The sequence below is a fragment of the Hippocampus guttulatus genome, chromosome 1, assembly GCF_054856545.1.
Source record: "Hippocampus guttulatus isolate MCC_2025c chromosome 1, RoL_Hgut_1.0, whole genome shotgun sequence".
In the NCBI taxonomy this organism is placed as follows: domain Eukaryota; kingdom Metazoa; phylum Chordata; class Actinopteri; order Syngnathiformes; family Syngnathidae; genus Hippocampus; species Hippocampus guttulatus.
Window position 1 is genome coordinate 28,203,605 of NC_141261.1, and position 16,411 is coordinate 28,220,015.

The 16,411-nt window shown below is 42.6% G+C and overlaps 1 protein-coding gene across 2 annotated transcripts in view; it reads right to left on the reverse strand.

Moving 5' to 3' along the window:
* Nucleotides 1-348: 348 nt before the first annotated feature.
* The window catches only part of nkain4 (sodium/potassium transporting ATPase interacting 4), a 60,739-nt gene continuing 44,676 nt past the window's right edge, over nucleotides 349-16,411 (reverse strand). Inside the window, exons 5-7 of one of the 2 annotated variants that reach the window (XM_086124478.1) lie at nucleotides 13,115-13,175; nucleotides 3,954-4,038; nucleotides 349-2,806 (exon numbers count right to left, since the gene is read on the reverse strand). In XM_086124478.1, coding sequence (XP_085980604.1) covers nucleotides 2,797-2,806; nucleotides 3,954-4,038; nucleotides 13,115-13,175 — 156 coding nt within the window. In that variant the 3' untranslated portion in view covers nucleotides 349-2,796. The remainder of the gene's footprint in view (nucleotides 2,807-3,953; nucleotides 4,039-13,114; nucleotides 13,176-16,411) is intronic. The other variant, XM_086124485.1, reaches the window with a different exon arrangement.

Sequence of the window (16,411 nt, forward strand, 5' to 3'; positions counted from 1 at the left end):
TTGGCCCCACGAGTCTATAAACATGGTATTCTGATATATATTAATATCCATTTTAAGGGGCAGCGACTTGGTCCTATACGTCCCCTGCTGGCAACTGAAATTGATGTCAACGTGCCCACAGGGTGGCATTGTGAACGTCACGGGTCACCTGTTTTCTGGGTTTGGCCATATTAAGTTTGAAAAGCGAGCCCGAGGGCAATTTCAGGCAACAGAATAGGGCGGTACAGGACAAAATGGCAGCCCACTGAAATGGAATGATTTATCTGCTGATTTCTTATTCAGTTGCTGGAACTTTAACCAGGAGGCACATACAACATGTTGTAAAGAAAAGAGTTAACAGAACACTGCTGAAAGTGAAAGTGCTCAGTCTTTTCTTTTATTATTAAACACTTATTTACATGAACACAAAGAATAGACATGGGACAGGGACACACAGTCAAATCACATTAGGATTGGGCACAAACCGGAAGAGAAAATAGAAAACACTTTCTACATAAATATTAACAAGGACGATTCATCTTTTCCGTACATGGAACAGTTTTAAGAAGTTATATTATACAAAGAGGAAGATGAGAGATTTAGTAACGTTTCTTTCCAATACTGACTGACAATGAGATGTGGGGGCGCACGCGCACACACACACACACACACACACACACACACACACACACACACACACACACACACACACACACACACGCTAAATGAGAGCAGTGATTTGCAACCAGGTTGTCATGGCGAATTGTCCAATTTGGCTTCAATTGTCTGGATTTCTCAGTTGCAAATATATCATTTTCAGCAACATACAAGGGCTGGTAAAACAAAGAATTTTTGTTAACTGGCATAAGGTACAGTAAATTTGTGTATCCACCTGTTGCCTTTGGTACGTCAGAATAAGTCATGGCTTCCTGCGAGTATTTCAGCTTTGTGTTTAATTCAACAGGACCACATTTCACACCGACTCAATTTGTGAGTAAATGGATACAAGACCATCCTTATTTCAGTATTCATTGCTTATGCGACATTGCTCAATAGAGGTTGGGAAATACGGGACTAGTTTGAAATCCCGTAAATAAAGACATTGGCATTTGGCCAAAGGAAGTTTGACCAATCACGCTCAATGCAGTTCATTGTAAGGTCAAAAAGGACGCATTGGGCTGGGATATTTTGGGACCACCCGGCACTGAGAATATTAGAGAAATCAGACAAGCAGTAGAACTATTTTCAGCCGCCAAGAATAAACAAAATGGTCTGTGAATACGTAGAACAAAAACTAGGAAACGTCTTTGTTCGCAACTCTTTTGATCCTTAAGCTTCACACGTACAATTTGGAAAGTGCCGAAACTCAAAAGATAAAAACAAGTGGCCCGAAAATAACCCGCAGAATAAAACATTTCCTCTTGCCATTTCATCTGAATTTAAAACGCCACAGCCCACCCCCCGTAAAAAAAAAAAAAAGTACTGTACTTGCGTTTAAAAAAACAACAACATTCTGCTCTTGCACATGGACGCAGTAGCCGCCAGAGGACAGTAAGGCAACGGGGGATTTGTCTCCCACTGAGTGACTTGTAGCACATTGGCCACGGGCAAAGAAAAGCGCTTTTCAAGTACTGTATGTATATGTATATAAAATATGCTGCAAATTGACTAGTGGTGTTGTTCCATTGTTATTTTGAGACACACATACAGTCAACTTCATAGATATTGGGACATGGACACAATTACCAACTTTTCGTCTCTAAACTGTCACCACAAAGGATTTGAAATGAAACTGCAGACTGCTAGCTTGAATTTGAGGGTATTTACAGTCAACAACAATTTACAACAGCCAAGTGTCGCATTACTTTTGGTCCCTTGAAAAGTTGGAGGCACGTATACAAACTGCTGTAATTCCGACACCGTTCCCATGATTTGGATGTAAATACGTACCCTCAAATTAAAGCTGACAGTCTGCAGTTAAGTCACAGCTTGTTCCTTTCATTTTAAATGTGTGATTGTGGTTTGGGTGACGGTACTTCAATTGCTAATGTTTGTTGAAGTTTAAGTTAACAATAGGTTGAGTTTGCATTACAATCCAATGATTAGCTACCAGCGCTTTTTCAAACACCAACACCATGACAGTTCATTGACAGCAACTTGGCTGTTGGTGAAAATAATCAAAAATATAAGACTTGAGAAATAAAACTTTTTGAACTTGCATGCGATGATTTCCGCATTCGTGATATTTTGCATACGACTAAATTCATGTTCCTGCCATCATTCAATGATGTACACTGTCTAATTTTGATGCACGACCTGAAGATTGGCTTCCTTTTGCCGTCTGCCTGTGTACATATAGTATGTACAAAAGACCTTTGCCTGACAGAAACAGTCGGGGCACAATGGTTTGTTCATTCCACTTTAGCGCCATTCACCAGAAATGGCATGCAAAATGACTTCAGCTCAGTGCCACACACTGGGAATGCTGGGAGACGATAAACTCAGAAGTAATTCCGATGTTGTAATTGTGTTGATGGGAAGGCCACGGCACCTCGGCACAGAACACTTTACAAAAAAATTTCCCAAAAGTTGCTCCGAAACAGACATGTGACACTAATACAGAGGAAGACAATCAAACCGAGGTGGATTTTCCATGTAGCCCACCAGTGAGTGCGCTGTTTGAAGTACTGAAAAACAGTGAAGTGAGAGCGGGAGGAAAAGACTGGCACGATGCCCCCAAATTGCGGGACAAACAGTTGGTCAAACTGTGGCAAGCAATGTCGGCATCACTTCCCTCCAGGATGATTGATCTTCTATTTACGTAGACCTGCAAATAAAACATGGGAAAGAGTTGAAAAGGTGAAAACAACACACTACTCATCAATGTGTCATCAATCTAACTTCTTTCAATACAATGCCACATGGAATTAGGCAAAGGGGTCCTTCGCATACAGAAAAACTCGTTCTCTCTGAGACTTGAGAGAAAGGACACAAAGCGAGGAAACAAAGTCCCGATTTAGCAACAGAAAGAAACAAAGCTGTGCTCTTGAATTGCAGCTTTGCACCCTTGGCAGGTGGAACGAGGTCGTTTTCTTTGTAGACCCTTGTGAGCGCTTCCAAAAATGTATGACTCTTCTTAGAAGGACTGCTGTGTGCTCCACCGTACATATTTGTTCTGATCCCGAAACTGTTCGTATGTACTTTTTCCCGGCATTGGACGACTGCGGAAGGTGTCGACCGACACAAATCTGAAATAAGGTGAAGCACCCGTATGAAAACATCATTGCACTGATTCAGAAGAATTCCATGCAAAGAGTAAGGCACTATAAATAGGAGACAAGTGACGTTTGGGGATTATTTTCAAACGAATGAACAGTGAAAATATGCAAATGTTCGCACTGAGTACATGGTGGTTGGACTGTGCCGAATTTTCCAGCATTTCCACAGTTTATGCGCCTGGAATATGGTACGAAAAGTAAGTAGGATTCGAAATAGTCTGACGAACAAACCTTCGACAATAATGTTGGCCTTTCCTTATGACATACAGTCAGGTCCATAAATATTGGGACAAATGTTTATAAACCTGAGTGTACAATACGCTGGCACCCATACGAACATCCATAGTTACCTGGATGAATGAATCATCCAAGATACACGCGCAAGCAGAGTTATTTGAAACGTTGACACCACATAGTCCAACTAACCTCCCCATTCTGTGTGAGTGACCGTCATTTTCTTTCGGCATTTCTGCTTAAATATGGATCAGAAAACGTTTGTTGTGATTGATGAGTAATGTGGGTGGGGGAGTGGTTGTGGGGGAATATGGAACACTGACGAAGGGAGGCAACCTTGGCGTAAAAGTGACAAATGTGAGCAAGCACTAAAAGCGAGGGGAATATTCACATGCATCTGCTCACCGTGTCGGAATCGCATACAGTACACATAGAGCTGGCTGACAACACGTCCGTACTTACAGGGACACGGGCTTTAGGAGGAGATGAGATGGTTTCTCATTGACATGGTAGAGTGGGAATGGCTCAAATCCACCAATAAAATCAACTGAAAACAAACAAAAGAAATAATCGAAACCATGAACTATGGAAAGAATTAAAATGCCAAACAAAACAAGAGAGCTAATCAACATCAACAAAAAAATATGGAATGATATGACAACAGAGCAGAAAGAGACGTAACGCACAAAAGATGTCAGCGGGATGGGAGCAAAACACAATGGCGCCCTGAGATACAAGTGACCTGACTGAACTTCAGTTCTTCGACAGATGAGTCATATGGATTTGTGGCTTTGCCATGCAAGCTGAAATTTGAGATAGGAGTGGTGTACACGGAGGCAGGGAACTTAACTGAACGTACTTTACAACAATTCTTGAAAAAACAAATGACAAAAAAATATTTCATGCCACTGCTAGCTGCTTTTTACTGTCACATGAGACATAAAAACAAAACCTTTCACACAAATAATGTTGCCTTTGGAATGTCACACGAACAAACAATGTAAAGTGCCAGACATGCCAATGGTTCGTGTTAGTAGTAGTTCCGGTTTAAGAAGCAAATGGCGGAGAAACACATGTAGACACGTTAACATACTCGCAGGTATATTTTCTTGATTCGCTACAAAAAAAAAACACAGAGTCACTTGAAGGAGTTGTGAAACACTTCCTTGTTTGTGTCTGTATGTCTGTTATACTGCCCCCCTTGCCCCCCAAGTCGCACACACCAGAAGGAGCAGCAATGAATTATTCATACTGCACAAAGTGTTGAATTCTTAGCCTTCTGTTTGATGACAGTACTTCTACATGTTTTCATAAAGCACAATATTCCAGAGCACGATTATCTTTGTTAAAAGAACATCACAAACATTTAAAGCAATTTTATTTCTTTTAATTGAAATGGGAAAACAAGATTTTATTTCAACCCACCACTGTATATATTTTTAGTAGTACCGCCACACACACACACACTAAAAAAAATAAATAAAAAAGAATAGAAACACATCACTCTTCCTTTCATCTGAGCATTTGCTCTTAGCCCGAGGGATCACGGAAACAGGTGGAAGCCGTCCGGCTGTCAAAACTGCCTCTGCATTTTTATCGCTCATGCACAGAGGTGACCTCCGGCCGCATGGCGCACTCTCAAGCCGCTCGGTTTATTTCCTCGCTTAGGAGGTCAGACTATAGAGGTGAGATGCCGTTGAACGGGCGGCGGTCGTGTCCGGAGGGAGAGAAAATTGCTGCTGTGAGACATTTTGGAGATGAAGGAAAAGCCTCTGTGATGTTGCTGAGGTACAAAGGCTGAGAGAGGGAGGGAGAAGTGTGATGGCGTGGGTCACGCTGTGCGCTTTGACTGACGGGAGACCAGAGAGATTACGTGAAAGGGGCGCATATAAAACCGCTCTGTGTCAAAGCCCACGCAAACGCCAAATGGAAAGAACAACTGATGCTGATGACAATGTGATTCATCAAAGCACAAGTCAAACAGCCGCTTCCGTTCTCTCAGCTAAAATGGGCAGATACATCCTGCAAACCTCGCACTATTGGGGTGGCGGCGTGTGAACAGACACATGACCGTCACGGAAACTACAGTCAGGCCTGATCGAGTCCATTCTGATAAGCGGAGGCAGTGATCTGCTGAATACTGATAGGTTTGAAGGATGAGGGTCAGTGGCTACAGGGGGCTACAAGAGTGGCCCGGCCCATTCCTCTGTGACTCACTTTTATCTCGTCATCACACACTCACAGATTTCTGCTTGTTTGTCTAACTCTGACACTCTCTTTGAAGCCTGCTTGAACAAAACAATGAGGATAACAGTGACGTGATGGAAATTAAATGGAAACTCAGAAGTCACAGAGCCTTTGAGTTCGTACAATCCTTTTTTTTTTTTTTTTTTGCCGTGCTACCAGAGAAGAACCTCCATTTAATGCAAGGGTGTGTTCCAGAACCATTTCCAACAGGTGAAACATCCATGATAGTGCGGTTTTACGCCTCCTGCAAGCTTGGCCTCGGTCTTGACTCCTCCGGCAGCTTATGTCTGGCAGCTCCGAGGGCAGCTCTGTTTCCGCGGCTTCAAGCTGCTCGTGGCTCCTGTGGCTGACAGCCCACTATGATGGCCCTTCTTCTCCCCACTCTGTGCCTTGCCTCGGTAGCCATCTTATGTATTTAATGATCTTTTTAAACTGCAACTACTTGCCCCAAAATTGTTCAAGAGTCCACATACTGCTGTTAGGTGGGAGGTAATGTGTGTGTGTCTTTTTGGTTGGCGTGACACGCGACGTCGTGAGTCTGTGAGTGTATGGGAGTGAGCTGTGGCAGACAGCAGGCCTTGAGTGAGTGAGTGTTTTAATGGGAAACATTACCTCGATTTAAGCTTTCAGGTTACAAATGGGTTCATGGGACCAATTAAGTTCAGAACTTGAGGGACAGCGTTGCCAAACTTCCCTCTCCAGATGACAAGTATATACATATGTACAGTATCTGTGTAGCCCAGGACCCCAAGAGTCATGGGGACTGGATGGGGACCGCTGCTGTTAAACATTGTGGCTGAAAATGAGATGGCCTATATCGAATCATGACAGCGAGCTGTAACCCAACCATGTGAGTGAGTGACTGCGTGTGAGGCATACTGGCAGGATGATGGCGACACGAAACACAGGCAGGGTGTCCTGCGAGACGTGACAAGACGTTGCAGGGAAATTGCAATGAGTTGATAGGCTGCTCAAGATAGCGCAATGTTTCAAGCGGGAGACACAACAGTTTTGCGAAAATACTTATATCATTTATTTAATACTGTCACACCTAGCATAAAAGAAAGAGAATTACACAAATAAAACAAGTGATATATTTTTGGCACCTTTATGACCTGAGGACAACTGTCCACCTGCTTTATAACTACCCACCAATCCATCCAGTTTCACAAAGGATTTTCTGGGACGTGACTCAGCACATAGGCGGCAAATATAATTAGCAGACATGCTAAAGGGAGCTTATCCCAGCGCTCCACGGCACAACTCTCTCTGACCTACTTTCCAAAGAGGATTTTCCCCACCACTCGTGCTGACGGTGTGTCTGCGAGCCACCGATAAGTGCATTAAGATTCACATGGTTCACAAACATGGTCTCAGCCACACTTCTAGATTAGCACACAAACAAGCGTGCACACACACACAGCTAGTATATTAGTGTCTTCAGATAAGAGTGACCCAACTAATGAGTTGTTTGAAATGCAAGATGCCTTTTAGCCACTTTTTTGTTTTGACTTGCCGGTGCTGTTTGGGCTGTGAACTCAGCTCACTTTACAATAAGCAGCAGGTTGGCAGCTAAAAAAACAGTTCTTTGAAAGAGAGGCGTCAAACTGTTTTTGCCAGTGCCAGCCGAAGTTTAACGTCCAAGTAAACATTAAACATTGGGAATTACACATTGTCTGAGAAAAACAAATAAAATACACAACTTTGCCTTCTGCTAGCTTAATGCAAACAAATGATGCAAAACACAATTGAAAGGCAAACGAACAGCATCAACATTTACAGAGTGATAACCCTTTAAGGTCGGCTGAGCACATGCAAAGACAATCTAATGGGCTATGATCACACGAGAGCTCTGCCTTGGAGGACTGGATTAAATCATACACAAACCAACCAACACTGATCATTCTGTGATTTTTAATTTTGTAAAATCTTTATGCATGTACCAGGCTTAAGCAACAGGGGCTCAACCACATAGACAGAGGTTATAACAATACTCATGGGCATATTTTAACGTCTCAGAAATACATGACTGCAGTTTGCTCGTCACATGCAGTAAGTGTCAAAAGACTTCTTTGTTTGTGCCTTCATGACTGCATAGTCCTGCTTCGAGTGGTTCAGTTGCACAAGCCAGAAGGAATCGCAATGACGGAATCATGATGCGGTTATGTTTTATAAAGTAAATATGGTGCTGTTTTACCCATATTACAAAACTTTTTGTTGTGCTTTCTGAGGAGGCTGGAACGGATTCGTAGCGTTTCTATTCCTTTCAATGGGAAAAGATGCTGTGAGTGTTTTAAGTCACGAGTGTGGTCATAAAATGAGCTGCCCAAAGACAGGTGGGATAGGCTCCAGCGCGCCTGCGACCTTCAGGAGGATAAGCAGTTCAGATAATGGAAGGATTGATATTCTAGCAATTATTCCATTGATTAATCGAATAATCGGATCGAATTGTACTGTTCATTAGAATATATAACAAAACGACTTTCACCCAGACGACAGTTTATTAACCAATTACAGTTGTTTCCTTGGGAATGTTTAATATTTGGTCGTGCTTAGTGATTGAAAAAAATATCAACTACCGTATTTTCACGACTATAAGGCGCCATTAAAAGTCTAAAATTTTCTCCAAAATGGACAGGACGCCTTATGATGCGGAGCGTCTTGTCTATGCGCTGAGTTGCAAAACCTGACTGACAGCCGACACGCTGTTTATATAGAGAAAAGGCGGAAGTGACTGTGGACAGGCATGCGGCAAAGAAGTCGGCCAATCAGTGAAGGGTGGGCGTGTATATATATACACATTTGGAGAGCGAGAGAGAGAAAAGGCAGATGTGAGTGAGGACAGGCATGCGGGGAAGAAGTCCGCCAATGAGTGAAGGGTGGGCGTGTAAGTGGACGCTAAAGGTACGCCCCAAGCAGGTACCAACACCTGTATAGAGTGTGGCTATGTGCATTGTTGCAAAACAACTTCGGTTTTGGTTTCTAAGAACCCCCGAAAATAAATTCTACAAAGAGACACGCCTACGAAGCTCAGTTCAAACTTCAAGCCATCGGTTATGCTTTTGGCATGCGTGCCCATCTCACAGCAGCGGTGAAAAACCAAGTCAAGCAAATGAACTCTGAGCTTGCCGTTATTCCCGGAGGCTTGACTAAAGAACTCCAACCGCTGGACATCGGCATCAATCGGGCGTTCAAAGTAAAGTTGCGAACGGCATGGGAACAATGAATGATCGATGGCAAACACAACTTTACAATGAGTGAGAGGCAGCGCCGGGCGAGTTACGCCACAATTTGCGAATGGATTGTGGCTGCTTGGACGAACGTGTCTGCTTGCACTGTTGTTCGAGTTTTTGGCAAAGCCGGCATCATTTCTGTGGAGCCACATGGCAATGAGAGTGACTGACAACGAGAGGGAACATGGCGTTTTTGATGGATTACCGGTACTTGCACAATTGTTCAATTCTGATACAGAGGATGAGGACTTTGATGGATTTCTGGGTGATGATTGATCGAAAAACGTGAGTACATTGTACGATGGCTAAATAAAATACAACGGAACTCCGTTTTGCTTCGTTGCCTTTTTAAAAACGTGTTTTTAGCTTGTATCTGTATGTCTTGGCATGCTACCGTATGCTACAAGCTAACGTGTTTTTAGCGTGCGCGCATGCATGGATGCCGTATGTTTAAGCTGGCGTATGTTTTACCACTTTAAAATTGCGCCCAATAATACAGTGCGTTTTGTCTATGTGTAAAATACAGAAATAGCACCCATTAATGAGACTGCGCCCAACCATACGGTGCGTCGAATGGTCGTGAAAATACGGTAATCAATATCACACAAGGAGGATTGATGATGCATTCACCAACCTCTTTGAAAATGGTTCAGTTTCTGGTTTGGTCTTTGCTTTCCAAATAAAAGCAGATCTTTGCAAATGTCTCATTTTGACAAAACATTAAAAAAACAATCATTCTGCTTTGATAAAGGACTACAACATTTAGAGAATAATTCCTGTTGAGAGGCCGACAACACAGGATTTGTACAATTCCATGACAAACAATATCTCTCCAATTATAACAATAGTTGGTGTCGTTGATACATTTTGACACCTCTAAAAGAGAGAGCAACATTAGTGAGATTTTAGGCAAAGACAAGACACTCCCCACAGATTCTGGTCTATGAGACAAAGTGACACCTTAAACAGCACATTTGAGTAAGTCTGGTTTGTTAAAAAAATGATCAGTAGGGACGGCAACTGTGTCAGGCTGTCGGCATAAAAATGGGCAGTCGTTTTGGTCTATTAATCTGCTTTGAAAAGTACTCCGACGGCTCTCATCAGTCTACATGGGGCACTCGTTTAGCGGCAAGATGCTGACGCTATCAGCTGCTAACACTGGAGCCGCTGCTAAATGCTGGCAAGAGACACTAGATAACTATGTCAGCATATCTTTTTGCACCTTTAATTAGTGAGTGAACTCAATTTCAGGATGACGTTATGTGGTTGACATCGGTAGCAACAGTTTGTGATGGCAATGCAACTGCCCCGGCCACAGTCACTAATCTGGTAGACAGGTTAAGTCAGCCATTAAGCCGCAACACTCTGCGGGCAACAACTTCAAAATGAAATTGTACCAAGGCATTTATGTCCATATGTACACTATGTGGTAAGCCAAGTTTTATTTTGAAGTGAGCCTTCTCACCGCATTGGCACCATGTTACTGTCATGGGTTGTATGAAAAATTGTTGGTGTCTTTAGCTTGACTAAGTCTTCCTGACATTGTACACGTAGCTAAGAGGGTACTTGAGGCATAAAAATGGCCGGAGAATACAGTATATATATATATATATATATATACCTGTATATATATATATATTTCTTTTATGAAGGTACTCAAATTACTCGTGGACTTGTTTCACCCCAACAGTTGATTAATTAACTCTTATGCCCAGCCCTATTTTTGAGCCCCAAATTCATAACCAGCCACATCCTCACAGCCATGCAAAAGTTCGTCACAATGTGGGGAAAAATCTCCCTTTATTCTGTACAATACCTACAAGCAGACAGGCAACAAAGAGAATATCTCCATAGCTACTGCCAGCAGCAAAGCATAAAAAGAAAAACTATGAAAGTCATCAGAGAAGGGGGACGTAAAGAGAAAAAGAAATGCTGAGGCAGAAAGGGAGCTCACTGTTGAGAGGAGCTTTAATCTACACATCAAATGAGAATGGAAAATGAGAGCACCTTTTCTGGTTGTGTGTGAGAGGAAGAGTGCTCGTGTGTGTGTGTGTGTGCGTGCGTGTGTGTGTGTTTTTGCACATGCGCGCTGACATGGAGCAGATTATAATAACAAAGGGCTGGCAGTTAGGAATGATGTAGCTGCAATTTACTGCAGTTCAGTCTGGATCACAGAGCAACAAGATGTTAATTATATCCAGCGAGCAGTCTCCATTAAACAAGTGCAGATATCACGATGTGGGTACTGCAATTACAACGTACAGCAGCATCCATCAGCTTTGCTGGCTCAATGCATAACCGCCGCTTACACAAAGTAGACCTGCATTAAGGATGAACAGTTCTGTTTTTAGCAAAACAGTTGTCATGTAAACATGAGCGGAGAGCAACTTTAGATTTTGGTCGAGAGGACACGGCCCTCGAGGCTTGACTTGGGAGTGTGTGGTGTTTAAATGGTACCGTTCAAAGCATGGGGGCCAGGGGGGAATCAGTTGGGTAAAATGTGAACTGCTCATAGCCAGTGGATCTCTGGAATGTGACCGCGAAAGTTAAAGACATGTGAGCTATTCCACAGGAACATACATGACCGCACAAAATTACAAGAGACTTCTGGGTGAACATGCAATTAGCTTGTGTTGTGTGTTTAAAAATCACATCGGACCTTTGGGTGTTCGACAAAAGCGTCCGACATGATTCCAGCCAGGAGCTGTTTCCTAGGTCTTCCAAGAAATATGGTACAGTACTCCCCCCAAACCCCAACCATCAGCGAAACGTCATACAATCTCACCTAATCCTCACGGAACCATTCTGCCAAAGCCTTCATGAAGCAGTGGCTAAAACTATAAAGACAAAGCTATTTGTCCCGATTTACCGCTAATCAGATATTTATGACCCTTTGATCAAATTCTTCCTGCTCTGATTGGCTAACCCCAAAGATGGCCTTTGACCCGCTGCCTTTTACGTAACAGCAGCAGCTGTGTCATTCATCACAAGCGTCCTTCTCTGGTTTCTCAGTCTTCTCTTGTGACTCATTTCACCAGCCCTGCTGCTGTTTCCCCACAGTCTTTTTTTTTTACCCTTTCCTTGCACAGGGACAATCAAGGTCAATTCACACACTGCCACGTTGGTCATACAGTATTTGACTTGCTGCTTCAGTCAGGTCCATAAATATTGGGACATTCAAACAATTCTTTTTGGCTCTAAACACCATCACGGTGGATTTTAAATGAAGCCAGCAAGATGTGCTTGAACTGCAGACGTCCAAATCAGGTGAATGGTGTCGGAATGACAAGGGTTTGTATATGTTCCTTTCACTTTTTCAGGGACCAAAACTAAAAAGACAAATGAACCACCACAAATCGTTGAGTTTTTGATACTTGGTTGCAAATCCTTTTCAGTCTGGATCGTATCAACTGATGCTGAATCTCATCCCCGAAGACGCTCTGCCAGAATTCTGCTGCAACTGTCTTCATTTCCCGCTTGTTTGTTGCTTGGTGAATTTGGACTTCAGTTTTGTCTTCAGCAAGCGAAATGCATGCTCAATTGAATTCAGGTCAGATGATTGACTTGGCCATTGCAAAACATTCTACTTCTTTGCTTTCAAAAACAATTTGGTTGCTTTTGCAGGATGCTTCAGGTCATTGTCAATTTGCACTGTGAAGCACTATCCAATGATTCCTGAATTATTTGGCTGAATATGAGCAGATAATCAAATTGGCTGAAACACATATGAATTCAACCTGCTGCTTTTATCAGCAGTCGACTCAACTGTATTTATAGAGCGCTTTAAAGCAACCATTGCTGTATACAAAGTGCTGCAAAAATATGGAGCGAAATAAGTTTTGCAATAAACAATAAAACACATTAATAACAAAGACAATAGAAATCCAAAATACCAGATGCAGCTCGATTGACAAAGGGCACACAAGTGAGAGAAAAAAAAATACAGAGTACATCAGAGGAAGAAGCAGAGGACGGCAGCAAGGAAGAGCATCAAACATGGAGGACAGACCCAACAAGGTGTGAAGACGTGACTTGTCTGGGTGAGCGCGGAGAGAGAAACTGAACCCAGCAGGCACAGGGTTTGGGAAAAGAGGGAGAAAGGAAAGTGGAAAGCATAGTGGGTCAGGGGGTCTGACTACTCACAACTGTCCTCCTCGTCTGTCATGGCGCTGACAACATAACAGGCGTACACAAAGCCCAGGAGCTGTGAACACATAAGCAGACAAGACAGGTTCGACAACGGCACCTTCCAATCACGCAATGCAAATATCACAAAAGCAGCAATGGTTTACTCAGTGATGTCAAGAAATTGATCATTCATACATTTGTGAAATAATCCACGCACAGTTTACAAGTTTAAGTGTCTCAAATGTCAAGATGTGCACCTCGTTTTCATGCGCTTTCTGCTGGTCAATAGATAATCAAATAACAGTGAAAGTGATGACGTCAATAAATACCTAATCAATGCATGGAGTGTCGAAAGAAGAAACAAATCAGCCTGGCTTTGTTTTGAATGTTTTTTTGTTTGAGCTGAAGGAGATAATGACAATTGGACGAACACAAGAGGAAACAGAGCCACCCACTGTGTGCCACATTTTCACTGATAAACCAAGTCATTCATTTACGTACATAACTTTCTGAAGAGCAACAAATAACTATTGTGTTGGCTGGTTCACAAAAATGTGTCTTCCAAATTTGACATGGCCACAAAGAAGAGTGTTGCTAACAACCTTGCCATATTAAAATTTATCAGAAAAAAAACAATATCATATATCTAATGAATGGGGCCTGATTGATTTGTTGTTCGTATGATTTAATCGGTTGATTTGAACTCTTTTCAAAATACCGTATTGGCCCGAATATAAGACGGCCCTGATTATAAGATCCTCTTTTTCAAGACTCAAGTTTCAAAAAAGACTTTTTGAACACCAAATTAATTTTTATACAGAAAATAATTACAGTACATCTGAAAGAAATTATTATAACAATATAGTTGAGAGAAAAAGCATGTTATTTTGCCTCATTCAAATCTTAATATCTGAACATTTAAATATGTAAACTAAGTGCAATCACGTTCGTAAATGAATGGTTTCTGGTTTTTGAAATGTAAATTACATCATAACTTCTCCTCAGCTGCCGGTTAACCTGGCCAATCTTCGACCCACTTTTCTCCAGATTGTCGTTATTTTTCTCCATTTTCTGTTATCTCTTCTATTATTTTCTTCTCTTTTCTTTCTTACCGCTATTTTTGATTTTTCTTCTTCGTGCCACCGCTATTTTTATTTTTACTCTTCGTGACAGGGGTTCACTTTGGCCTGGGGAGTCAAGTTCAGCATTCGCTTCAATGACATCTGGCGCCATCTAGTGTCGTCAATGGGTATAATGTCGAGACCCCGAATATAAGACGACCCCCACTTTTTCTGTCTTATTTCAATGCAAAAAACACCGTCTTATATTCGGGCCAATACGGTAATTACAATCACCTGGAGTTATACAGACTGAAAGACAATATATACCGGTATATATTTTTTCTCCACCGGGTTGTCTTTGGGTTTAGTCTGGCGTGACAGAACTGCCCTCCACCGCCTCCCCGCCCACCTTTACGCCGTTTTCTGTGTGACTTCCATGCACATCAGGAAGACAACCAAGCACTCTAAAGCGGCCAAGCCAGTGGGCTATCCGATAGGAAGATGCAATCGAGGTTCTAGTCAGACAAACATTTCAAGTTAACGCTGATCAACAGAATATGAAAAATTTTCTTTGAATGATGGCAGGATGAACCCAGAACAGATCTTGAGTCTTCCGTGCGTTGAGGGAGTTTCCAGTGTGTACACAACTGTACAGCTAGTGCTTGCACATGGAAACTTACCAGACAGCCCACAAGTGACTGCAGCTATTAATTTACTGTATGCGCACGGAAAAGAGCCCTCAAAGTGGCAGATGGCTGTCATTGCCTGTGAAACAGAGCCTTCGAGAGATGGAGACGGAGACAGCACGTCTTCACTCTGTCTTCCATCCATCATTTGGCCCTCTGGCATGCCAATTAAAGCACCACCGGGCATTCTGCCTTCCTTTCACACTGGCACACCACACAGGGAAAAGTGTATGGCAGTTAGACAAGTACCAAAGCGAAATGCACAGAAGTTGGCATGCCAAAGAGAAGGGCATGGAAGCAGTTGTCAAAGCATTCATCCATCCATTATCTGAGCCGCTTCTCCTCACCAGGGTCGCGGGCATGCTGGAGCCTATCCCAGCTGTCTTTGGGCAGTAGGAGGGGTACACCCTGAACCGGTTGCCAGCCAATCGCAGGGTCCACATAAACAAAAATTCCAGCTCACAATCAAGTGTGGGGAAATTTTGAGATTGACAAAACAATGCATTTCAAATGTAATAGTTCCTGAGCTAATGCTAAAACCCTGCAACAACTTGTGTGAAAATTGTTTATGTTGCAGTGTAATAGGCAAAAATGAATCGGTACATATTATACTTCATTCAACACCAAAATATTATGGCGCTTTGAGTGCCAAAGGTAGAAAAGTGCGATATAAGTGACAGCTGATTTCCTATTTATCATTTACATCTCAGCTCTGGTCAATAATTGAGATGCTGACAGCACCACTGACTACATTCAACAAAATGAGATTTTAGTTCACCATGACCAACATACCATGACACGAGAACTGATTTTCTCTTAACTATTATCAAGTATCAAGTACAACTTTATTGTCAAATGTGCTGCTGTATGTGAAACATTACCTAATGTTTGTTATGCTAGTGCTGTCCATCATTAAAGTACCTCAACCTAATCTAACCCTACAAATGCTTATGATGAGGGTTACATCTGCAGTCACGATCTAATCTGAAGAGGGCAAACAACCTGCAGAAGTTGATAGCCACAACCAATTGTTTGTGTTTCCGTCACACGCAGGTTTTAGGGTACGTGCAGATTTATGCAGAAACTTCCATCCACATCACTGATAAAGCACACAGCCGCCCAGCCCTCAATTTAACACGCCCTTCCCGCAGGTCTATGTTCTCTCTCCACGGAGCAGTGAGCAGCGATAACAGCTGTGACGAGGGCCACAAGAACACACATTACAGCTCAAACCTGCACACACCAAACAAGTAAACTACGGGATGTGGACATGGGAAAACATCGAACACGATGTCATCCAATGGGCCTTCCTTCATTCACTATTTATGATGTTGGAAAGGATGTAATCCTAATCGAACCCAAAGGGGTAAAAAGAAAGTGTGTGTGTGTGTGTGTGGCCAGATGCTGAGGCAGGTTAAAAAAATAGCTAAGTGTGTATGCAAAGACTAATGAGAGCTGGTGAAGAGAACAGATCAGAATGCCATGTCAAATTTTCACTGTGCACACACACGCACACACGCGCGCACACACACGCACGCACGCGCACACACACACACACGCACACA